This window comes from Vombatus ursinus, unplaced genomic scaffold (assembly GCF_900497805.2).
Source record: "Vombatus ursinus unplaced genomic scaffold, bare-nosed wombat genome assembly UNPS02015255.1, whole genome shotgun sequence".
Lineage (NCBI taxonomy): Eukaryota > Metazoa > Chordata > Mammalia > Diprotodontia > Vombatidae > Vombatus > Vombatus ursinus.
The window spans coordinates 8891855-8919676 of NW_020955033.1; the positions used below are offsets into that span (position 1 = coordinate 8891855).

Below are 27822 nucleotides of genomic sequence, written 5' to 3' on the forward strand. Positions count from 1 at the left end.
TATGTGCATGTAGCAATATTAAATAACCAGTGTATAAGCAATATTATAAATACTTATATTTTTAATACTTACACAGAGGTGTAGAGCACATCTTATAAAAGGCCTTAATAGGGATAATGCCAAATTTTTCACTGATAGGTATGAAAGTACCTGTGATCAATGACCTATGAAACTACTGACCTACTTTATAAGATTAACTATCACCCATCCTGTAAAAGGCTTCACAAGTATAACATACAATATAAATTCAGTGATCCAAGTCAACCATTTACATCTGCTCATCTGATCATTCAGAAATCTGTGCTTGATAAGCTAAATTACCATAATCTAATTATGTCTACTTGAAAATTTATAGTGAACTTTAAAGTTTATAAGGCACCAAACACACAATATATTCTTTGAACCTCAGAATAACCTTGTGAAAGAGTTGTTACAGGTATTATTATCTCCATTTTATAGATAAGGAAACCAAACCTCAGAGAGATTAAGGGACTTGTCGATAGTTTTAGAGCTAGAAACCTTTATATTTGGTACCAAGTGTATAGCCCAAGTCCTTAAATGTTGTAGACATTTAGTAAGTATATGCTGAATGAACACAGCCCCTCAGGAAACAGCTCCAGAACAAAAATATAAACTATAATCACTTAATCCAAATACAAATGTAAGGAAAGGGAGATTTGTACCCCCCTCCCAGATCAGCTGAGATAATCACAAATGGTGAGATATTATAGTCAGATAACTTTGATAAAGTTATCAAAGACAAGAAAGGAGGTCAACAATGTCAAAAAAGCTACAAAGACGTCAAGGAGGATAAGTTGTGAGAAATGATCACCAGATTTGGCATTTAAGTGCTTTCACAGAGAAGTTTCAATAGTGAGATTTTCAAAAGATTGAAAGTTATTGGGAAATGAGTGGGTAGTAAGGAAGTGAATGTAAATGTAAATGACTCTTTCTAGGAGTTAGTGACCTTGGAGAGAGGGGTTTAGAAAACATTTTTTCTGACAACACTGTTAAATGGATAGTGCATTCATTATTATCAATTTACAAAAGTGGAAACTGAGGCTTACAAAGGTTAAGCTGCCTGCCCAGGATCACAGAGTTAGTAAGTACCAGGGCTGGGAAATGAACCCAGTTCATCTGATTCTTCAGCCTGCACACCTTCCACTACAATATGATGCCTCTCCAGTAGGTAGGTAAAAGGGAGCCAATGAAAGGTCCTTGAATAGAGGAGGGGTATGATAATAGCAGATCTCTGAGAAGACTGTTTAGGTAACAGTTCAGAAGATTAAACAGGGAAGAGACAGACTAGAAAAAGAAGACCAATTAGGAGGGTATTATATAGTCCAGAGGAAAAGAGATAAGTGTCTGAAACAATAAGGGTCCCAATGGTAATAGACAGATGGGGTTGGGTGAAAGAGATACTACAAATTGGTAGAAAGGCAGAACTTTGCAAATGATCAGATATGTAGGGTAAGGGAGAGGAAAGAGTCAAACATGACACCAAGGAAGGTGGTGGTGCCACTAAAGAAATGGGGCATATACTGATTAAGTAGGACAGAAAGCTCTATACAGAATCAAAAGCAAGCTAGCTTAACTAGCACATAGAACAGTGCCTGGCACAAAGTAGATGCTTAATTAATGCTTGCTAACATGACTTGACTAGTGAAATGATGTTAAAGGCTTATAAAAGAGCCTTCACTTCATCATATTTATTATAAGTGATGAAGAAAAATGACATCTTAAAACTGGTGGAGAATATTTGTTTGAACATATTCTCTCACTAGACTATTACCAAATGATTGGACATAGTTTCGCTATATAAATTCATGGTCCGCAAAATGGATACTCCATTGACACTGGTCAACATGTATTCATAACACACATGACACTTGTTTTTGATAATGATCAACTGCAGTGATAATGACACTGAGGAGGAAAGGAAAGAATAACAGCAAGAAACCAAGAATAAGCTGTGTCACTGAATCTAAAGGAGTACAGAGTGGTTACTACTAAAATTGTGAATGCTGAACGTGTAGAAATTCTCATGCAAATCATAGGCCTTCTTTAATTGTTTATAAGAATTGCAATCTTATTCTGCCAGTTTCCCCTTAAAAGCAGGCAAATAAGTTTTAAAAAACCCTAATATTTTAAAAATATTGGGGTTTTTAAAGAGAAAAACTACAAAAGCCAAGTAATATAAAAGTCATAAGTTTACCTTAATAGCTTCTTTTTCTTTTTCTTTGCAGAATCTTCTGGAGTCCTAGGAGCCTTATCTGTTTCTTTCTTAGGGGTATGTAAAAGCACCTGTGCAGATTTTATCCAGTCACTTGCAGGTCTTCCTTTGTCTTGTTCGAAATCTAATCCAAAATTCAAGTGGTATTTGTGAGCAACTCCTAAATTGGTGGGTAACACATTCTTTATGTCTTCCTGTTTTTCAACATCTGAGGAATATTCCAAAATTTCAGTGGAACTTATCTAGAGAAATGGAAGAGAAATGCAACTGAATCAGTAGATGACCTCATCTGTATATATTACCGTGGTTCTAGATCTCTCACGAAATGTAAAATGTCTACTAAAAATAACCCTAAAAATTCTATACCTTTACTAACAACCTCTATTCAGAAGCAAAAAAGGTACTACAGCATCACCAAGATGTAAATAAAAACAGTATTCTGATCCACGTATCTCTGCTCTAGTCTCATCAAGTTAGGCTGGATCTACGTTAATCCAATATTCAATAAATTCAAAGATACACATTGCTTATATTTAGAAAAGCACTGAGGAAATGATTGTTGTTATTGTTGTTATTGTTCCATCATGTTGGACTCTTTATAACCCCACGGACCATATCATGTCAATACGTAGGTCCATGGGATTTTCTTGGTAAATATACTGGAGTAGTTGCCATTTCCTTTTCTAGTGGATTAAAGCAACCAGAGATTAAGTAACTTACCCAGGGTCACACAGCTAGTGCGTGTCTGAGGCTGGATTTGAACTCAAGTCTTCCTGACTCCAGGCCCAGCACTCTATCCACCAAGCCATTTGCCTCCATGGTAATGCTAAAGTTCTTCTATCCTAGATCTGAAAGGTGATTTCTTCTTGTTCCTCTAGTCTACTTATACTTAGGTCATACATCTACTTTGAGTTTATCTTGGTTTATGGTGTAAGATGTTGATCTAATACGAATTTCTGCCAGATTGCTTTCCAGTTTCCCAGAAGTTTTTGTCAAATAGTAAATCCTTTTCCCAGTAGCTAGAGTCTTCGGGTTTGCTGAACATTAGAATACCATTTTGTGATTGTATGCTTCATATGAGTTCATAACTGACTTAGCAAGTTTGTACCTAAAAGGATGAGACGATTTTACATTCAGGTTTATGCTGAAATATGAACATTCAATCATCAGTTGGAGTTATAAAGAACAAAATGAAAAGTAGTTTCTGGCTTCAAAGAGCTTACATTCATATATGGAACTACTGAAGGAATGGTTTTAAGGAAGAAAAAAAGAAGTCATAGAGGAGACAAATGATAGTTGCCATCAAATATTTGAAAGGTTGTCAATGTACATCTGGGATTAAAATATTTTATGTGAAAAGTTTCAATAATTAATAAGCATCTTCTCTTCCCCATTAAACCAAATCTAATAAGACTCTCTTGAAAGAGAAGTAAACTTTAATTTCTTAGCATAATGTAACTAAATATTCTCTTATACTATTTTATATAGTTATTAACAAATAATTTAAGAAACTATAAATGAGTCACAGCTTCTTTTTCTAAAATGAATCTTTCTGTCTAAGCTTTGATTTCAAATTCCCTGGATAATATTTTTAACAAAATAGCATAATTCAGGGTATTACCAAGTCCTGAGAGGAAAAAAAAATTCCTTAGCATTCATGTTTGGTATTTTTTCATAATTTCCCCAATTAATCCCTAAAAATGTCATTTGTTATAGACACAAATTTAGGTATTTTCTTTTATGTTTGACAAAAAAATGCTACCTTATCCACATTGGTCAGCCTTATGAGGCTCTTTCACTTTGGTTTTATCTATGATAATTTGGTCATATTAGAATATAAACTCTATGAGGGTATATAAAGGGTACTATCACTGATTAACTTTCGTGAACACCCAATAGATACTCAATAAACATGCTGATAATTTCTTAAGAGATTTTTCTGTATAAGTACCTTCTTAAGTATTAAATTCAAGGACCAGCAAGAGGGTTGCATAAACGTCTGAGGTCCCTTTCGATGAGAGATATGTGATCCTACGATCTACTACGCTAGATCCTGTAAATATAATACACAAAAGTGAGCCAATCCTTGTTCTCAAGGAGCTTACATTATGCTAAGGAATTGAGGCCACATGAAGTTAGCTGGCTTGTCCAAGGTCACATAGCTCAGTATTGGCAGAGAAAAGACTAGAATTCTGGAAAGGAACGATAAACACTAAACCAGTGTGGGATACACAAAAATTGACCACGTACTAGGGCATAAAAACCTTACAATCCAATGCAGAAAGGCAGAAATATTAAATGCATCTTTTTCAGATGATGACACAACAAAAATTATATGTAATAAAAGGCCATGGAAAGATAGACTAAAAATTAATTGGAAACTCAATAATCTAACCCTAAAAAATGAGTGGGTCAAACCACAAATCATAGAAACAATCAATAACTTCATCCAAGAGAATGACAATAATGAGACAACATACCAAAACTTATGGGACGCAGTCAAAGCAGTTCTTAGGGGAAGTTCTATATATCTAAATGCTTATGTGAATAAAATAGAGAAAGAGGAGATCAATGAATTAGGCATGTAACTAAAAAAAAAAAAACTAGAAAAAGAACAAATTAAAAATCCTCAATCAAATACCAAATTAGAAATACTGAAAACCAAAGGAGAGATTAAGAAAATTGAAATTAAGAAAATTATTGAACTAATAAATAAAATTAAGAGCTGATTTTATGAAAAGACCAATTAAATAGACAAACCTTTGGTTAATTTAATTTTAAAAAAAGAAAGAAGAAAAACAATTACCAGTATAAAAATTACCAGTATAAAAAAATGAAAAGGGTGAATTCACCACCAATGAAGAGGAAATTAAAACAATAATTAGGAACTATTTTTCCCAACTGTATGCCAATAAATTTGACAATCTCAGTAAAATGGATGAATATTTACAAAAATATAAATTGCTCAGATTAACAGAAGAGGAAGTAAAATATTTAAATAAACTAGTGTGGGTAAGTATGAACAAGACTAGAGTGTTGCAAATTAATCAAAAGGGCTCTGAAATGAATTAAAGGGGAGGGGGAGAAAATCAACTGTGTATACCCACAATCCAGATACTATAGAGAATAGCTACACCATAGAGGAGTGAATGTAGAGATGCCCAGAAATTCAGAGGAAGCAATATCTAAGGCAGAACCTACAAAAAAAAAAGCCTCAAATATCTATGTACAACATATAAAAGATATTCTAATGTGAGAAGGTTTATTTAACATCATAGAGACTACTGGAAAAATATAAGATAGATCCCAGATTAGAATACTGCTTTGAAAGAATATATCTTATACAAAAAGAAATTCTTCCGCTAAAGGCAGAAGGTGATAGGGGTAGAAGAAAAAAAAAGAGTATGGAGTATATTAAGAAGATATCTTCACATGAGGAAATCAAGGAACCAGATGGAGAAACATGGTAAAGTCACCTATTGATATTACTCAAGGCTGATCAGGTATAGCCTTTTCAGAAGCTACATGAGTTAAGCTATTAAGTTAACTTTTTATAACTATTTTATATAGCATACATTTGAAATGAAAATAAGTAACGGGGAAAAAAAAACAATCCCAGTAACATTCATTATTTAGGATCATAGATTTAGCACTGGACAGGACCTTTCACAATTTTCAAGTATGAATCTAAATCACAAAACATCTTCTCTTGGTTCAATATAAGCATAGCCTAAAGCCAACAGTTAAATTCAATAGGAACAACTATTTTTATAAAGATGACATTTTTATAAAGTCACTGAATGACTACAAAGGACTGCTGGTAAAAGATCAAAAGTTTAAAAAGTGTCCCTAAATATTATCTCAAATTAAAACATCCAAAGTTTTATACCTGAACAGAGAAAATAAAAATTTCAGTAGAAACTAGACTCTAGTACAAAATAAGTTCCTTAAATCTAGGAACTGTTTCTCATTTTTGTCTTTCCATTCCCACAAAGCTAACATGGTATTTTGCACATAGCAGACATATAATAAATGCCTATAGAAATAAATGGTTTACTTAAAATGATGATTTTTATTGCTTTATTATAATAATTACATTAAAGCTCCATGGTTCTCCTTGAAAAACAATGTCAACTGACAACTATATAACATTTCTGGAAGAATATTTCATGTGTAGTAACAACCTCTTGCTTTGTCTATGTTGCCTTGATTTTAAAGACCAAAAAAGTGAAGCACAGAGAAGTAAATTTATTTAAGGTTAATTTCTAAAGAAATGAATGAATGAATTTAAAAGCATTTAGTAAGTGCTTACTATGTGCAAAAAATATATAAATCAATATATCATCATCAATCAAAATCAATACTGAAGCCAAAGTCATGAACTTAAAAACTAGGGCTACAGTCTCTTAAAGCCCTCACATGATCACTAAACTCAAACTTAGAGGATAACCTCACCTAAAGCTGTGATGGGGCAATCACCAAACAAGATTACATAAAGTTTTACAAAAGGTATTGCAGAATTTGATGACAATTCCATAGGTTTCTGAATTAGAAGCAACCTTACAGATCATCCAGTCCAAGGCCTATATTTTACACATGAAGAAACTGAGGGCCAGAGAGACAAAGTAATTTACTTCAGGTCACACAGGTCATTAGTACCAGGCTTCAAATTCAGGTCTTCCAATTACAAATTCAGTCTTTTTTACACTACCATGTTCCTAAAAAACAAGGTTAGTTGGGGCAACAAAATACGCTTATATTTCTTTTAACAAAGAATGACAAGAATCCCTAATATTCAAATAAAAAAATAATGGTTTGGAAAACAAGAGGAAAAAAAGAGTCAGAAACATACTAAGGTAAAAAGGCGAAAAATATGGACTGTTTACATCATCAAAAGTGAGCTGTTGGGTCAATTCAAGTGGCAAGCAATGCTTGCTATTATGAAGAAAATATAAAGGATTTCCTTGACTTGTGGTGAATTTATGAAAAAGCATGGACTGGAGTCACTCAAAATGGGCAGACATGGACAGACTGCTATCTGCACTGCTGGGAAGAAAAAGAAACACATTGAATGAAATCATAGATCAACTATAATACTGGAAAGGAAAATTTAGCAAAACTCATGGCTTCTGTAAAATGTATTTTGGGGGCCTTCCAATGTGAGGTTTTGGGCACTCTCTCAATAAGGAAACAGAAAGGCTGCCATTCTAGAGAATTCAATATCTACCTTCCTAACAAGTCCCATCTTGAATCCAGAGTTCCTGCCCTGTGCCTTCAATCTAAGTTTTCAAGTCCAGCTCTGCTATCATATGCTAGCTCCTGACCTTGACTTTGTATAGGTATCTATGTACTCCTTCTTGGACCCTAGGGCATCACAGGCTCACCAGATGGAGAAAATGCAGTCAAAGGAGCAAGTCTAACAGCCTCAAATTCTAACAAAGAGAGAAATCAATTTTCCATTTTCTAAGTAATATGCTGAGGTTAGAAGGTGAGACAAGTAGAGGGGCTTGAGACTAGGACTGTCATCTTTAGCAGTTTAATGACAAGATTGTTTTACATAAAAGTTTTCCAGCAAGGAAAAATAAAAGCTTTGCAGTCCATGGTAAGTTGCCCATTCTTAAGTAGTAACCTGACACAGTAGTGCAAAGTTTTTGCTCCTTGGAAATTCTGCCTCTTTCCTTAAATCACCATTACTATAAAAGGATTACTTGGAATGAATTATGGGTTTCTAGTACCAGAGTGAAGGTTTGCTTTTTATTTTTCTTTGAAAATACTGTTATTTTTTCCAGTATTTTCCCCAGCTTCTCTCTGCAAGTTAACCAAAGGATATCCAATGAAAGCTTTCAATAAGATGACTTATTCCAGTTGCATGAGAGGGTTATATAAATAAAAATGGAAAGACAAACAAGCATATTTGGTACCAAAAAAAAAATGACTACATTGGTAAAACATGTCAAAGGTATTCGAATGCCTAGTCTAAAAAAAGAAAGTATACATATCATCTGTCATTTTAACATAACTCTTCTTTGGTAACAAGTTGGTCAGAAATTGTTAGTCAACGATGTTGAGGTTCTTTCTTTCCCCTCTATGAAATTTTGAACTAATGGTCTTTTAAAAGACTTTAAAAATTCCATACGTCAGCATTAAGGTATGGAGAAAGGGGAAACCCTATTAGCCCCTTTCTCTAGGACCTACTTTAATGATCATACAGATATAGTTCAGGCTTTTTCCCCAAACCAATAACCACTCAACACTACCCCAGAACCAGGAGATGCTCAATCTTAACCATATTTCCAAATTTCTGGTAAGATTAAACTTCTGGCAGTATGAACTGGGAAGAGAGAGGGTAGACAGGAGAGGAGTAAAGGAAAACATTTAGAAGCAGAATTAGGAACTCAGCACAATGGTTGAGGTGAAAAATGTAGGACTGATTTCTCATGCTGGAAGCTTTCACCCTTAAAGGGAAACAAAAAGTAAGTATACAAATTTATAAATAATAACTATAAAGAGAATAACACAAATAAAAATACCAGTTAAAGTAGTTTGGGAGGCAAGACACTAGCATTTGGGGTAGATCAAGGAAAGTTTAATGAAGAAGGTGGGGCTTGAGCTGAATAATAGAAGTGAGGGGTTCAATGAAGTAAGGGTGAGGAGGAAGGCCATCCCAGCCATTGGGGATGGCCAGTACAAAGGTACAGAGCTGGAAGGTGGAGTGTCATATCCAACAAACAGAGAGATGGTAGTTTGGCTAGAATGCAGAGTACTGAAGGAGGAATAATGCACAATGACACTGGAAAAATAGATTTGGACTAGGTTGTAAAAGGCTTTAAAAATGAAACAGAGCAGTTTATACTGTAGCCTATAGGCAAAAAAGAGCAACTTGGAATTTTTTTGAGGGAAAATTACTTTAGGAGCAGCTAGATGGCACAGTGGATAAAGCACCAGCCCTGGATTCAGGAGGACCTGAGTTCAAATACGGCCTCAGACACATAACACTTACTAGCTGTGTGACCCTGGGCAAGTCACTTAACCCCATTGCCTAGCCAAAAAAAACCCAAAAAACCAAAAAACAAAAACGAAAATTACTTTAGCAGCTAGGTGCAAGGGAGACCAATTAGGCCAAATGCAATTGTCAAGTTGACAGATAATGAGAGTAATGGTTCTTAACTTTTTTTTTTTTTTGGTATTACTGACTCCTTTGGCATTTTGGTGAAGCCTATTACTCAGAATGTTTTTAAATAATTGAAGGAAATACTAAATTTCAGTTAGGGATCAATAAAAATAAAAATAAAATTTTTTCCCCATCTATATTCACAGGTGCCCTGAAATAGATCCATGGATCCCAGGTTGTTCTCTCTGGAATAAAGGTAGAAGGAAAAAGGGAACAGAATCTTGGGTCAACAGAGATTGCTGCTGAATAATGAAAGGTCCCATGGACTCAAGTTTTCTAATTTCATGTCTAGGTACACTTTCTACTATAATATAACACCATCAAATGGGTCATAAAGTTTCCTAAGGTATTACCCTAATTACAATTCTTTAATCTGGTCATAGAACATGAGGTTCCAACATGAAAAAGCAAGATATGCACATTCAGAAATGGATATTAGTAGGACAACCATAATAGGTAGACCATATTGCACCAAATCAAAATATACTCATTGAAATTCCAATCGAAATAAGTGTCTGTAATCAACTTTCTAATGAAAGTTCATATGCACGTGGCAGCTAGGTGGCGCAGTGGATACACTGGCCCTGAAGTCAGGAGGACCCGAGTTCAAATCTGGTCTCAGACCAAACACTTCACACTACCTGCGTGACCCTGGGCAAGTCACTTAACCCTAATCGCATTTAAAAAAAAAAAGTTCCTATGCAGATAAGATGTCTTTATTGTGGAAAGTTTTGCTACAAGACATGAAATTATCGCTTCTACTTTATCATTTCTATTATCACTCACTTGTAACCATGAAGAGTAGCATATTACATAGACTGCATGCAAGGGAAATTCAGTCTGGGTAGAAAGAGAGCCAAGAGGTACATAAGGAAGAAGTACATAAGATGCATGAAAACAGACTGTACAAATCTTTCATCATGCATATGTGAGCTTATCCAGCTAACAATATTTCAACCTTCATTTAACACATATTAAAAAATAATGCATACTCAAGGCAGTCAAGCAGTGCTAGGTTGGAATGAATTTGATCATCAGGTTACTTTGGCTCTGCCAAAAGACTACAACATAAGTACTGATGTAACAGGAGTCTTTTGCCCTGAGTTCCACCAGAAAAGTTAAGCAATGGTCCCTGTCAGGCTTAAGGTACTGACCAACCTAAAGCATAGTCTGGGAAAAGAATAAAAAGAAAATGAGAGATAAAGACCAGAAAAAGAAATGTGGAAGGACAAAAGACGAAGGAGGGAAGAAAGAAAAAAATTTTAAAGGAAAAGAAAAAACATCTTTTCATACCATATTTGTCTAGATATAAGCCACTAAAATGATGAAGCTGGAATATAGAAGAACACACATGTTTAAGTGTATACAAACATATACACCCACATACACACCAAAAATAATTTTCTGGATCAAACTTAGATTCCATACAAGACAGATTTGAAGAAAAGGCACAGATACATTAAAATTCATATAGCAATATATTATATTAGTACATTGCTTTGCAGTTTGTAAAAGGCTTTCCTTCTAACAATCTATCTTCAGTTTTCAAATGTGGAAAATGAAGATCAGGGAAATTAAATGGCTTACCCAATTGCCTAACTACTAATGCTACACAGCTGTGATGTGAAGTCAGTTTTGGTTTTGTTTTTTTTTTTTTTCCAACTCCAGATTCAGTGCTCAATCATGTCTACCAACAAGGAAGAATGTATTGCCACTTCTCATTTGCTCAAGTGTCTCTAAGCAGCACCCAGCAAACCAGGGATTTGGTCAAGACCTTAGTTTTAGTCTTGGCTTAACTATTTCCTGTGTATGACTCTGGACAAGACACACAGCCTCTCTAGCTCCCATTTTCCTAATGTATAAATGTACAAAATGTATTGAACTAGATAATGCCTAAGGTCCATTTTAGCTCTAAAAACCTAGGTTGCTGACTACTCTATGTTACTGTTCAGTAAAGTATGATGGATCAAAATCACACACACACACACACACACACACAGGCACACACATACACACACACACACACACCCTGGAATTCTTACTTCTATTCATTTCCTGATTAACACTCTTAAATGGTACCAAAATTGAGGAATTATCTTTTTTCCAAGCTTCTAAATCAAAAAAAGCATTATATTAACGTGGATACTGGACATATGTAATCTTTTCTTCATCTTTTTTCTTTAATCTTTTAAGTACTCTTGAATCTTTGTTTATATTTTATTTTCCAAAATTGCTCAGAACAAACTAACAGAAGAAATTATGCTGAATAAAGGGTAAAACTTTTATTACGTTAGAAATGAATTCTACCATTTTATCATCACCATGACAAAGAACATCAACAACAATTCACTTTGATATAGTATTTATAAATCTTCACGTCTAAAAACCTGCCACATACAGGAACAAAAGTGGTATCTAAGAGCCAGAAATAAAGCTTCAAGATTAAGAGGCAACCTGGGGGTATAGCTAACCGCAATGACAAATGAAATAATGAAACATGAAACACAGAGCTTCTTAAATATTCAGACTTGAAAGCTTTAATCCTTAAAATTTATAGAAAGATTAAATTCAGAGGTCAGATTCAGGGCAACAGTACAATGCAGCACAATGTAATTAATGATCACTTCATTTTGAAATCTCACTTTTCTGCCTCAAGGTCCTTGTTCTAAGCTAAACAAACACCAGGTACCAAGAACCACACCCACTCAGGTGTAATACAGAATGGGAGAAAAGTAATCAACGAGAAAGCTAAGATACTTAGGCACTCTATAATACGGCCATTTCGGGTGGGGAAAAAAGTTAAATAATATTGTATCCATCTCAGATGTCAGGGAAAAAGCACTAGTATTCTATCTTTAGTTTTACAAATACAGCCAGGGATAGTCAGCATCTCAGTTGAAGGATTCTGTGATTGAGAACCTGTGAAACCTCGTGCCCTGCAATGTCACATTTGGGCGTTGGCTCATGCTAACTCAGAACTCATTCTCTTTACCACATCCTGAAGAAGGGTGTTTTTTTCTTAAAGACCTTCTAACCAATTTTTGACCAGGCCCAAACCTGCAGAGCTTGTAAGATCTGATGAGATCATAGGAATACAGCTGTGTTAGTTTCTATATTAGCACTAGATTCACTGAAGTTTCTATTCTAAGGAATTTAAGCCACTACCACAAAGAAATAAAGTCAATCATACCTGCTTACCAAAAACATGCTTGTCAGGAAAACAAAACCTTTGAAATAATAGAGTTTGCTATAAAAATCAGTGAGGAAATGATTATATGTAAAGCATAAAACACTATATAATTTCATGGTATGAGTAATAAGGAAATAAATCATTATATCCCAAAATGCTGCTCAAAAGTAGAAAAAATGAAGACAATAGGCAGGTATAGGTATCAAAGGGACTTGTTCTCTGCTGCCTCCTGTCCCAACTGAGATGGAATCCTATGATATCTTGTTTCACTATGCCTCAGTTTCTATTTCTGTAAATGCCAAAATGTTACTGTAGTAGTAGGAACATTCTTAAGGTGTTCTAAGCCCTTGAAAGAAATATATTAGTTGACAACAAAAGCACACTATGGACTCCACACAAGGCTCGATTTATTTTGGCAAGGAGATATAGCAAAACTGCTGAAAAGAGAATTAACACAAAGAACTCTGTTCCCATACAGCTTCTGGCAAAAGATGAGCTTGGTAGATATTTTAGAAGCAAGATGATTAAGTGTATTATGTACCATTTTTAAAAAGCCAAGAAACTCTATTCTCCATGTAAAAATAGAATAACTCACCCCTCTTAAAACTTAAATTGAAAAGTCTGCACAGTCACTACTAAATGGCTGTGGGTTCATTCATAATATATTGCTACTGCCCTTCCTAAAATGCAGGACCCAGAACTGAACAGAATATTCCAAGTGTGACCTGACCAGGGCCTGAAACTAACACTTTCCTTGGTCTGGACACCATGTATCAGAGTGGAAAGAGTTTGAGGTTTGGATTCAAAGGACCTGGGTTAAAGTCCAGCCTCTGTCACTTAACACCTGTGTGACCTTGGGCAAGTCACCCTCACATCTGTAAACTGGGGAGGAGGGAGGATTTAGATAAATGTTATACAAATGCTAGCTAGCTTATGGCGTGACCTTGGTCAAGTCAACCTTTCTAGGTCTCAGTTTCCATCTGTAAACTGGGGAGGAGAGAGGATTTAGATAAATGTTATAGAAATGCTAATTAGCTTCCTGTTTTTTAAAAGATGGGAGAAGGGCACCATTGGATTACTGAAACTTTAGACAGAACACAGGATATAAGGAGCAAGGAAAGAAACAAAAGCTGCACATTTTCTAAAACATTCAAGAGAATACATTTTTTTTTTCATTTTTTTAAAAAGGTAAACAGGTTTAACGAGCGACACACCCAGAAACGCCTGCACCACCACTGGTCTCCCTACAAACTTGGCTCTTCCAAGTTCACATTCAAGCCAAACGAGCATCAGAGGATTCAGGCTATATCAATTTAGGATCCAAAAAGCACCCTTTTGTTTCAGAAATCTCTGCTCTGAGAATAGATTAGAGACAGCATTTCACCCCTGGGAACTAACTGGAACATGTAAGGAAGACATGTAAGGAAGGGCAGTTTCCAAGTTAAGTGAAGAAGTGGAGAAATCACACAGAGTTTAACGAACGAAATTTCTTTATCAGTGATGGTGAATAGTTTAATGTAGGGATGGATAAAAAAATTATAAAAATAATTCCCTGTCCTCAAAGAAGGGAATTATTAGTTGGGGAAACCACAATAGCAAGAAAGGCCCTGGGCAAGGTGTCAGTCATGGTTCAGCAGGGGAGTAAATCATTCCAAGCTTAGGGGAGTAGCAGACATGGATACGTCTTGTAATATGCACCTTTCCAGGGTAAAGAGGAAAGAGGCCTAGGGTAGGCAGTCAGGGAAGACAGTGATTTTAGATCTTTAAAAGAAAACTGGCTCCTTTCCCATCTGCATCTAGGGTGGCCTAGGGATGAAAGTGCGGAACACGGTTTGAAACCATGTTGGGAGTATAAGATCAACTATTTGTCTTGTTTCAAACAATGTAAGTCACATTTACATGACTTGTTTCCAGGAGAATCAGGAGGAAAGAAAAAAAAAGAACCCATAGTGTTTGCCCACCCCAAGGGATTGAGTCCTCAGACAAGCACTACTTTCAAAGGGACCTGCTCAAAGGTAGGAGGAAAACAAACAGAAGGATTACTGTTTTACAATATGTTCGTCCATTTCATAAAGGCTTTCAACTGAAAATGCAAGGGACAGCTGGCAGCAGGCAGTGACAAGGTGTGTTTGTTTGCATACAAAACAAAACAAAACAAAACAAAACAAAACACAAACTTCCCAACCAGAAGGCTAAGGAGTTTAAAAAAAAAAAAAGGAAAGAAAGAAAAGAATTCAGAGATGAACATTAAGAACACAATTAAACTTCAGAATAAAAGAGAATATGTTGATTAATAATATGGAACAAAGTGAATGATATGGGAAAAATGGAAGCAAGAAAATGTGTTTTAGGAAAGAGGCCTAGGGTAGGCAGTCAGGGAATATAGGAGCTAAAGGAGCAAGGTCCTCAATTTACTCATCTGTAAAATAAACAGAAAGTGTCATAGGCAAGGTCATGGACTAGAAACCAAGCTTCCTGAATGTAAGGTAAGTTTCTTTCCAAGTCACATTTCTGGGCTTCCCCTGTTCCCTTTCTCATTCCCTTTTGTTCTGCAAGCTCCCTTTCTCCTTTAAAAATTAGACAGTTCTGTAATCCAATATGGAGACAGCTAAGTGGCTCAGTGGATAGAGCACTGAACATGGAATCAGGGAGACCTGAGTTCAAATCTAGTCTCACATACTAACTAGTTGTGTGACCCTGGGCAAGTCACTTAACCTCTGTCTGCCTTAATCCACTGGAGAAGAAAATGGCAAACCACTTCAGTACCTTTGCCAAGAAAACCCCAAGGACAGTCCATGGAGTCACAAAGACTACTGAGTGGCTGAACAACAACAGTAATTCAATACTGAACTCCACAATTTAGATATGTAAATAATAGCCTGTCTAGGAAATGTCAAAGAATAAGGATAGAGATGATTTAATTGCTATATGAGATGATATATAGATCTATATATATATGTATATATATACATGTATACACACACACACATGATTTAATGGGTATGGGGGACTCTCAGATGAGAGGCCTTCTTCTACCAAAGCAGGCTGGCAATTTCCAGTGCCTACTAAGTTGTCTAGACTTGAGCACTGAGAGTACAAGTGATTTTCCCAGGTTTATACATTATGTGTCAGAGAAATGACAAAAAGCCAGGTCTTCCTGTCTTCTAGGGTCACTCTCTAACCATTAAAACCATACTGCTAAATAAATGAATTTTTCCAAATAGATGAAATTTATCCAAATAAGCATTAAGACTTTTATTTTCAAACATTTTGTTGGAAATTTTTTTTAAATTTAAACACTAATCATCATTATTAAGGTATTTATATAGTGCCTACTATGTGTCAAGCATTGTGCTAAGCACTTTGCAAATATGACATAATTTGATTCTTACAACAACCCTGCAAGGTAGGCACTATTTTATAGTTGAGAAAACTGAGGCAAACAAAGGTTAAGCAACTTGAGGCTAGATTTAAGCACGGGTCTTCCTGACTTGAGACCCAGTGTTCTAACCATTGTTTTACCAAAGATTTTTGCCAGGATCTATGATTTTACTCCTATAGAACTCTCTCAAGCAAAATAAGAGCACCTAGGGTTACCATCATTAAACTCACAGCAAGATCACGCCAACATTATGGCAGAGGAAACCAGCTCTCTAGTGACTCTGCCATTCTCTCCCAAACACAATGAACAGAATTTAATCTTTTTCTTGAGTCATCATTACAAAACATGAAATACTATTCTGTGAGGTAATATATTGGAAAGGACATTAGATTTGGAGTCATAAGGCCTGGCTTCTAAACCTGACTCTACCATGAAATAACTGTTCAATTTTTCATCCATCTTGAGACTCAATTTCTTCATCAATAAAATAAGGATAATAATACTTGCTTTACCTATCTTACAGGGTTCATATGAATACTAGATAAATAATACATAAGTACAATTTATGTATAATATAAATAATGTATATACATTTATATCTCACTTTTTCAGTTGTTACCATTTTGGTATTATTCTGCTTTATCTACTTTTTTTATCTACCATATTTTTCTTTAATATTTTATCTACTATACTTTTATCTACTTTTATTTATTCTACTTTACTTTGGTATTATTCTACTTTCAACTTTGTTTTTTGTTTTTTAACCTTTTTTTTGGTCTTTTCTCTTGATGCTAAGATCATGGATTGAGAGCTGAAAACAACCTTAGAGGGCACCTAGTCCAACCTCCTTATTTTCTGGTTGGGGAAACTGGGACCCCTAAGAGATTGTGTGACTTGTGCACATAATCTTGTGCATTTACTATGCACACAGTAAATGCTACCGGACTACTGGCTATCAGGCCACTGCTTCCTTCTAACAGGCTTTTGTATCTAAACCCCACTTCACAAAAACACATTCTTTTTAGTTCATGAATTTAATCCATATTGGGCTAGGAAAACAACAAATTTCTTCTTCTTTTTCCTTTTAAATAATATTTTGTTTTTTCCAAATTACATGTAAAGACAATTTTAAACATTCTTTTTTTAAATAAAATTTTGAGTTCCAAATTTTCTCCCTTCTTTATTTCCCTCCCCTATAAGTCAGTAAGCAATTTGATATAAGCTATATATGTGCAATCATGTAAAACATTTCCATATTCATCATGTTGTAAAAGAAGAACCAGAACAAAAGGAAAAAACTATGAAAAAAATGAAAAAAAACAAAGTGGAAGCAGTATGTTCCAATCTGCATTCAGACTCTATCAAATACCAAATTTCTTAAGAATAAGAATACTTCTTTCACTATGTGACTAATATAGAAATATGTTTTACATAATTGAACATATATAAACTATATCAAATTACCATCTTAGGAAGGGGGGAGAGATGGAAGGAAGGGAAAATATGAAACACAAAATTTTATTAAAAATGAATGTTTAAAATTATCTTTCTAGGTAATTGGGAAAAAACAAAATACTATTTAAAATACAGCATAAAAAAAGAATAAGAAAAAATAAGCAACAGTAAGGAGTGATAGGAAAATAGGACTCAGAGTAAGGAATGCCTGGATTCAAGTGCTGCCTTTGACACACACTGGCTGTGTGACCCTGGCTAAATCACTTCATCTTTCATTGCCTCCAAATAATTTTCTTAGACAACATACTGCAGACCAAGTAGTGATCTACATTACTAGTTCTCTCATTGAGAATTCATTACGCTAATAAAATCTCAAGTCTATGTTGAAAGAAAAAAGACACAGACACACAAAAGGGCTCTGAATGAGAACCTAAGGAGTTAAAAAAAAAAACCACATGACTTTAGGGCATAGGTTTTGTGACAGTTATTTCCAGAGTCTAGGGCCTTTTTTTATTTTGTTTTTATTGATATTTTCTCTTTCTTACATTACCATAGTATTGCATGCATCCCTTCCCCTTCCTTTCATAAAGAACCATCTCTATATGAGAGTGTTTTTAGAGAGGAAAAAAAATCAACACAATTCATCAATACATTGAAAAAGTCTGAAAACAAGTGCAATGTGTAACACCCGTGGATCTCCCACCTCCCCAAAATATTGGGCATATACTCTCATATATCTTCATTCAAATCCTGTTTGATCTCTACAATTTTGTTACATTTACTTTTGATTTTCTGACATGTCACTTCTTTTCCATTTACATTTTTGTAGGTCATTACATCCAGATATGTGTATATTGTTTTGTTGGCTATGCTTCATTCTTCATCAGTCCATATAGATCTTTTCATGTGTCTCTGTATTCATCATACATTACTTCTTACAGCCCAGTAATATTCCATTACATTCATGTACCACAGTTTATTTAACCATTCCCTAGCGGATGAAATTCCCCAATTTCACAGCTCTACCTACAATGTATTAGTGTACCTGTCCTTCCACAACCCTCCAACAGTGATTATTGTCATATTTTGTGTGTCTAGCCCTTTTCAGATTACTTCCAGATACGGGGCTTATGTTCAGGAGGTCGAATTGCTACAATTCCGACTTCTGAGTGAGATTTTATTGCACTAACATCTCTTATCTATATGAACATTTTTTCAAAAGGACTAAATTTTAGCAACACAAATCTCCCCAAAATTCCCAGGAGATGGAAGGAGGTAAATGTTAACATCTTAATGTTAAGAAGGGAAAACTGAGGTGGAATAATGACCTATATTTATAGCCCTATTGGTTAGAAGACAAACAAAAATGAAACCCTGGAACTCTAAACACAGGGCACTAGCCCATAATAGAACAGACTTTCAACAAAAAACAGTTCCAGCCAAAATACTTGAGAGGGGAGTGAATAATTAACCATCAATAAAGGAAAGGAGACATGAGGATAGGTGAAATGAGTTGTCCAGAAAGGAGGAACTATGTCATTCAATGCATTTTTCCATAACCATAAGGTTTAAAAAAGAGAGAGAGACACCCAGGAATTGAAGATTAGGGAGTTTAAGAGGCTTAATGTTTCACAATTCTTGTTTAATCATTGCTTCAATAGCTAGAGATCAAGTTTAATATGCTCTTCAGAATTTTATTAGCTACAGTGGACGAGACCATGATTATGAGAGAATCAGTCATCTCTGAATAAAAGACTGGAGGTTTGCCATTCTTGTAACAGCATGAAAAATGAAAATTTATCTGCATCTTATTGAGAGAAGTACTTCTAAAACTAGGATAGACCATAGGAGTTCTTGAAAGATTCCACTCTCATAAAAGGAGTTGGCCCCAATTGTGTATTTGAGCAAAACACTGTTTATTTGGATGATGCTTTTAAAGCCCATGTGACTGCAAAGTTGTCCCAGGCTTGATTTATGAAGTCATGCTAGTATTGTTTACTTGGAAATAACAAAATGTTGAGGAGTTCAATCAACAGGAAAGGCATACTTTTAAAATTTAACCACTAATAACAGTGTTTTATAACTGTGAGATATATTCTTCTAGAAAGAAATATCAGTTATACTTGAATACAAATTTTAAAAATTAAAACAAATAATCTGAGGCTAGGAAGAACCTAGAGAAAGATGAATTCCCCTTCTTCATTTCTTCATTTCCTACCCCAATGGCCTTCTCTGGACTTTTTCATTATGTCTGAGGAACCTCTTCAGACTGCAGGATAAATCAGCCCTAGAACTAACACCTCATCAGGATCATTGACCTCTGCAGCCCCTTAGACTGCAGGTCCAAGCAGAGAGCTCCCCCTAGAACCTCCAGTTAAAATTGGCTCCCAGGCCAGCCATCTCTTCATTTTCCACCTCTCTAATACATCATGTCACCTCCTCTGGTACCTTCCCCCCTCCTCTTTTCAGCAGTGTTGTCGTCCTCCATTAAATAGTAAGCTCCTGGAGGGCAGGAACAGTCTTCTTTTTTTTGTATTTGCATTCCCAGAACTTAAAAATGCCTAGCACATGGCACATATTTAGTAAATGTTTACTAAGTGACTGATTCTTTGGAAACTGATTGAAGAATTTGCAAATCTAATTCCAAAGTAAAACATAACAAAAACATTTAAGCAAATTTTACATGGGATGATTTTTCTCAAATCTTAGACCAAAAATCTTCTGGGTGAAAAGAGATACTTAGATAAGAAATACAAAGTATAATTTTTTAAAAATCCAAGATTTCCCCTTTTTCCTCATCCCTTAAATAAAATACCCTGATATATGAAAATTCCAAACTATGTCACATACATTTTCCAATGCGATATATTTTAGTAATATGAAAACAAAAGATATATATTTTTAAAAAATAAATACTAAAATACAATTCTAAAAGAGAGGTATAAATTGATTACCAAAAAATAAAAATCAATCTAAGCCTAGACCAAGGTTTCCTAAGATATACCACAAAATCTGCAATGATCTCCAGATCTGGGTCTTAAGTCCTGGTTTAACCACTTACAATCTATAGTGTGACTACAAACAAATCATTTCATCTTATCTAGCTAGTCCAGTGACTCCCAACCTTGTGGCGTTGGAAGACTTTTTAACATCAAAATATTTCTCTAACCCTGACATGACAGTCATTACACTATTAGTATCTATTATTTGAGAAAAATACATACTGACAAAAAGCTGCAGTGAATTAAATTACACTTTCAGATGAAATTATATTTTATTAATCACATTATCTCTATACAATTGATAATAATAATATGTGGGGGGGCCATCATTATTCAGCTAATATAAACTATGTTTATTTCTCATTCTAAATAATTTAATGAGATGGATGATACTATTTTGTAGCTTTCAGAAGTTGGGGATGTGGCTAAAGCCACAAATGGTTTATCAAACCTTAATAAATACTTGTTGATGATTGGTTCAATATCTAGCTTGTTTTAATATCTATAATTCAATGCAACAAGGGCAGAAAATCTACTTTCAAATCAATCCAATTCACTGAGCATTTACTAAGCACTTACTATGTTCTAGGCACTGTGCTAGATACATACATATACATACATACATAAATATGTATGTATACATATACATATGTATAGGCTACAAAGACAAAATAGTCCCTGATATCCGGGACTTTATGTTCTATGAATGAGAAACAGCATGTATACATATAGGTTAATAGAAAATGTAGGTAAAGTAATTTCCCAGGAGATAAGTCTAAAATGAAGGGTAATTTCTTTGAAAAAAAAAAAAAACAAAAAACAGAGGTCCTAATCAACCAATCGACAAACATTTATTAAGCATCTACTATGTGCCAGGTACTATGCTAGGCCTTTGGGATAAAAATACAATAAATGAAACAATACCTGCTCTCAGGGAACTTATATTCTAAGTGAAGTCACAAACACAGGGCAGGGACATCTGAGTGATAGGGCTCACATGGATCAGTATGAGGAAGCCAAGAGTGGTGGTCAGGGCCAAGGGTAGTAGATTTGCAAACATATATTTGTATCGTCAGGGCACAAAATCAGTACTTAATAAATGCTTACTGAATTGAATGGACAGTGCATGACAGACATGCACAGAGGTCACATGAGTCCACAAAGGCAACAACATTTTTTTAAATATCAGGTATTAGGCACTGGAAAAATCAAAGATGAAATAAAACACATTTGCTAACCTCAAGGATTCTCCAATGTGGTAGGGGATGAAATATATACACAAATAACTATAATTCAGGCTAGAAAGTGATTAAGTACAAAGAAGTCACAGTGGCCAGAGGCCAGTAAAAAGGGAGGGAACATTTCTAACTAAGGCAATGACGGAATCGTACAAGAGGCAATGCCAGAGTCAGAACTGGAAAAAATGGCCAACCCATAAAAAATCTCCATGAATGAGAGCTCACTGGTATGTGTCAGAATGGTCATGTACTAAAACATTCTTGTAGGACAGCAGCTGGATACAGACCCTTTGAGAGAACATTCCATCCTTCGACAATAGATAGCATATGGGGTATTGGGCAAATGTCCTTCTTCGGGGAAACTACGTTGCCAGTATAATCACACGGAAAGTCAGTAGATTTTACTACCCAAACTTTCTTCCTATTGTGGAGGAGGTAAAAAATCTGTTACCTCTTTTGAGGCATATTTCACAGTCTGATCTCACTCTGGTAAGTGACTAATCTAATTACCTGGATTTGGCATGTCAAAAAACCTGATTGTTGAATCACAGGATCTCATAGTAGTAAGGGAACTCAGAGGCCATTCAGGACAACTTGACCTGGAACAAGAATCATTGCTACATCGTACCTCCAAACACACGTTCATCTAGCCTTCCTTTGCTTGATTATCTCAAGGGAAAGGAAAACTAACTCACCTCCCACCAAGGCAGCCCATTCTATTTTCTGCTAGGTCGAGTTGTTAAGAATTTTTTCCCTTACACCCAACCTAAATTTGCTGTCTTATAAGTTCCCATAACTCTTGGTTCTGCCTTCTGAAGTCAAAGAGAATAAGCCTAATCTCTTTTTCATATGATAGTCTTTCAAAGACTTACATATAAGCTCTCATGTCTCCCTTAAGTTTTTTTTCTTCTCTAAGCCAAACATCTTCAACTTCATCAACCTGTCCTTATATGGCAGGAATTCAAGGCCCTTTAGCATCCTGCTCATCCTCATCTGAATACCCTATACCACGGGTGGGGAACCTGCAGCCTCGAGGTCACATGTGGCCCTCTAGGTTCTCAAGTGCAGCCTTTTGACTGAGTCCAAGTTTTGCAGAAAAAATCCTTTTATTAAGGGGATTTGTTCTGTGAAGTTTGGATTCAGTCAAAGGGCCATACTTGAGGATCTACAGGGCCACATGTGGCCTTGAGGCCACAGATTCCCCACCCCTGTGGCCAATGCCTTATCAATCCTTCCTATAATGTGTTGCCTTGACCTCCATATATGGCATGATGCCTATCATGGTGGCGCTACTACCTCCACTGCCCTGGACACTAGGTTTCTCTCAATGTTGCCATATTATATGTCGCCATATTATATAGCATTGAATCTTAATGAGTTTATAATTCACAAAAACATTAAGTATTTTTCATATCAACTGCTATCTACCCATACCCACCCTATCCTATTCTTGTGAAGCTGATATTTTTGAACCCAGGAGTAAAGCTTCACATTTATCTCCATTAAATTTCATGTTATTAGATCTGATTCAACATTTTAGCCTGCCAAGATCGTTCAAAATATTGAATGTGTTATTTATCACTTTAACTATCTTGCCCTCCTGACTTTGTGTCTCCTGCAAATTTGATAAGCAAGGTTTTCTTGTCTATGAACAAATTCACTGGTTAACATTTAGACAGTTCCCTCCAAGATATTTTAATCATACTTAATTACTTACGTGGCATTTGTTACAAGAGTTTTGTTTTTCTTTTTTCTTTTCTTTTTTCCAAGGCAGGGAGGCAGGGAAAGAAAATGCATTTTTATTTATTTTTAAAAACTCATAAAATTAGAGAAGAAAGTGCTTACGCAGGTTCTACAAGTTCAGCCTAGAGAAGAGAAGACAGAGGGGAGACGTGATAGTTGTTTTTCAGGTCTCTGGAGGCCAGCCATGTAGAAAAGGAGCTAGACATGTTCTGTTTGCTGTAAAAGCCAGTGCTGGGAGCAATGGGTGAAAGTTGAAGAGGCTAATTGAATCTTAATGTTAAAAAAGGAATTATAGGGAAAAAATGCTTCAAATCACTAATGATTAGAAAAATGCAAATTAAAACAACTCTGAGGTTCTACCTCATACCCATAAGATTAGGGGAAAAAAGGAATACCCCCTCAAAAAAAAAAAGGAAAACGGCAAATGTTGGGGGGGGCTGTGGAAAAACTAGAACAGTGATATCAAAATCAAATAGGAATGGGGGCCACTAATCCATACATAAGGATACCTGAGACCCTCATACTGACTTAGTTTAAGATATAATAATAATAATGATAATAACATTATTGAATTGTACTGCATTTTTACTTACTTTGTTTGATATTTCCCAATGATATTTTAATCTGGTTCAAGTGGTACTCATTAAGGTTATGGGCTGCATTCAGCCCAGAGACCACATGACTGATAGTTCTTCACTGGAATATTGAGGCTGCAGGAAACTCCCTCTGCTGATGCAGGTCTGCATTGGCTCTGCAATTTATAGTCTCTGAGAATTTCCTGAAGCCCTGAGAAGCTACCTGGTAAGTTTTAACTAACCAGTAAGTCTCAGAGGCCAGATCTGGAACCATGTCTTCCTAATGTTCAACTAGCTCTCTATCCCCCCCCAACAAGCTGCCTCAGAAAAAAAAAAATTTTTTTTTTTGGTGATACAATCAGGGGTTAAGTGACTTGCCCACAGTCACACAGCTAGTAAATGTCTAAGGCTGGGATTTGAACTCAGGTCCTCTTGACTCCAGGGTTAGTACTCTAACCACTGTGCCACCTAGCTGCCCCCTGCCTCAGATAGTTTTTAAAATATTAGAAGAGAATGCCAAGAGCTATTTTATACAACTATGGCTAGCATAAGACTTTTTAACCAAACATGAAATAGAGAAGGTTATAAAAGACAAATCAGGCCATTTCAGGTACATAAAACTAAAAAGGTTTTACAAAGAAGTAAATAAAGACACAATTAGAGAATGTCAGAGTAGGAAAAATATTTGCACCAAATATCACCAAGAAGATTCTGATATTCAAAATATATGATAACTGACACAAATATGATACCCAAGGCTATTTTCAGAAAGATAAATGGTCAAAGGACATGAACTAACATTTACCAAAAATCAAAAAAAAGAATTTATCAAATTTTATTAAAAAATAATTTTATATTATACAGCACCATGTGAAAACATGCTCCAAATCACTAATAGTGATTTAAAAAATATAAGTTAAATATAGTCAAGTTACAAATATGGTAAAATGAATACAAATTAAAACAACTCCAAGTTTATACTTCTCACCTGTCAAGTTGGCAGAGATGACTCAAAAAATGGGGATAGTGATGGAAGCTTAACTGTGAGAAGACAGGCAGAGAAATATACTGCTGGTTTATTGGTTCAGCACTGCTGAATATCAGCTTTGAATTATGCAAGATAAGTGATTAAACTGTCAATAGCTTTTGCTCAAGTAGTTGACATAAACCCGCAGAAATTAAAAACAGAAAAAAAAAGTCTATTACATGGCAAATACTATAGGATCTTAGAGTCTGTCAAAGGAGCACAAAAGTGTTCCATCTCACAAAATCTCATTAACTATTTCTATGGATTCTGGTGGAACTGACTGAACAAGGCTCTCAGTGCAATGAAACTGAATTACTATTCTATAGCACTGAGGGACTTCTTTTTTCTTTTTAAACATTCTACTGATGTTCTTTTCTTTAAAGAAAAAAACTGTAGTTTCCCAGTGATTCTTCCATGCCCTAAAAGAACCCCTATCCCTTAGCCAGGGGTGGGGAACCTGTGGCCTTGAGGCCACATGTGGCCTTCTAGGTCCTCAAGTGTGGTCCTTTGACTGAATGCAAACTTCACAGGACAACTCCCCTTAATAAAAGGATTTGTTCTGTAAAACTTGGACTCAGTCAAAAGGCTGCACTTGAAGACCTAGAGGGTCTCATGTGGCCTCGAGGCCACACGTTCCCCATCCCTGCTAGGATACATGGTTATAATACAAGTACAGGCAAGCAAAAAAAAAGTCAACGCACTGGCAAAGTCTACAAATGCTTGTCTCATTCTGTACCTACATTCCCTGCCTCTGTACAGGGACAGAGTATTTTTTTTTAATGTTTTGACAATTATTTCAATATAAGCAGTTTCCTCTGCAATTCAGTCAATCAGTAAACATTTATTAAGAGCCTATTATGGGGCAGCCACTGTGCTAAGGGCTGGGGATACAAAGAAAGACAAAAGACAGTCTCTGCTCTTAAGGAGCTCAGAGTCTAAAAACAGCAATAACAGCAACAACAACAATAATAATAGCACTTATATGGTGCCTACATATGTGCCAAGCACTGTGCTAAGCACTATACAAATATCTCATTTGATCCTCACAACAACTCTGAGAAATAGGTGCTGTTATTATCCCCATTTTACAGTTGAGGAAACTTAGGCAGTCAAAGGTTAGGTGACTTGGCCAGGATCACTCTGCTAGTGAGTGTCTGAGGATCCATTTGAACTCAAGTTTTCCTGACTGCAGGTCCTCCGTTGCATCCACTGCACCACCTGGCTGCCTCAAATGGGGAAGATGACAACTGTATACAAACAAGCCACATACAGGATAAACTGGAGATAATCTGCAGAAGGAAAGCACTAGCATTTGGAAAGGCTTCCTGTAGAAGGTAGGATTTTTAGCTAGGAAAAGAGGGAAGTCACAAGGCAGAGATAAGGAGGGTAGGCATTCCAGGCATGAATCAGGATAGCATCGTGTCCTTGGAGTAGCAAGGAGGACAGTGTCACTGGATGGAAGAATATGTGGGGAGAGGCTAAGGATTAGGGTCAGGGGTTAGGGTAAGGAAGAGGGGGTGAGGTGAGGTGCAAGAAGACTGGAAAGGCTGGAGGTGAGAGGCAAGGTTATTTGGGCTTCGAATGCCAGAAGATTTTGCATTTGATCCTGGAGGTGACAAGAAGCCACGGGAGTTTATTGAGTCAGGACAGAGGGGTGACATTGTCAGATCTGTGCTTTAGGAAGATCACTTTGACAGCAGAGTAGAGGAATGCCTAGAACGGGGAGGGACTTGAGGCAAGGATACCAACCAACAGGCTATTGAAGTAATCCAGGCACGAGGTGATGAGAGGCTGCCCCCAGTGGCGAACGTGTCAGAGGGCAGAAGGGGACACATGCTCTATGCATTATTTTGAGAAGGGGTCCACGGGTTTCTCTAGAATGGCAAAACGATCCTCAACACCAAAAAAGAATAAGAAGCCCTGGTCCAAGGCAAACAGTATGCTTCACTGTTAAGGACTCCTCTCTATACTCAGAATTCTTCCTTATTCCAAAATAATTAGTTTCAGTGCAAACCACATTCTGAAAATAAAGGAACTAAACCAGAACCGTCTGAAAGCCTAAAAATATGGAGAAGACGGTGGCTATCTACTTCTTCAAACACAGAAGGCTTTCTTTATGCCCATGAGTGGTGCTGGATCTCTTCTACCACACAGAACAGTACTGAACACACAAAGAAATACAAAGACAAAAATGGGTAACTGACATTTCCATATGAGTGCAACTCCATCCTAAAAACAAAGCAAGGGCAGAATACCAAGGGAGAAAATAGCATGCCTTGAGAACTGTCTGCCAACTCTTGGCTATCAAACACACCAACTCATCTATTACAATTAAAATGCTGTCTGCTTTTTAATAGTATTTCTTGTAATGGGAGGGTTTGTCTTCTTTATTGAATTAGGTATAATTGAAAGCTGAATTTTCCAGAACAACAGACATAAGAAAGGGGACAACATCTAATATGAAACTGTGAGGGAGACGTACTGAGTGGACTGAGAATGGGAAGCTATTCTCTGTTTCATAGACCCTTGAGCCAAACAAATAAAAAAAGACCAGTCAAGACATTTAGACATGAAAAATATATTCTCAAGTCAAAATAACAAAATCCAAAATGTTTGGAAATACATAAAAAAGGAAGGCAATTTGAAATGTTCACTTACACTCCTGGGTATCACAGAGACTGCCCTAATTTATTTTGTACAAACTAATAATCTGTGTCTTTAAATTTTATATATATATATGTGTATATATATATTATATATATATATATCCCTAGTGATCTTAAGCATAAATAGAGTAACTTAGACT

General features: G+C 35.8%; 1 protein-coding gene across 4 annotated transcripts in view; it reads right to left on the minus strand.

Annotated features, from left to right (window-relative positions):
* LOC114031900 (DNA repair-scaffolding protein-like) overlaps positions 1-27822 on the minus strand; it is a 556996-nt gene that overhangs the window by 402014 nt on the left and 127160 nt on the right. For all 4 annotated transcript variants that reach the window (XM_027847097.1, XM_027847098.1, XM_027847099.1 and 1 more), the window contains exon 6: positions 2216-2475. In XM_027847097.1, coding sequence (XP_027702898.1) covers positions 2216-2475 — 260 coding nt within the window. The remainder of the gene's footprint in view (positions 1-2215; positions 2476-27822) is intronic.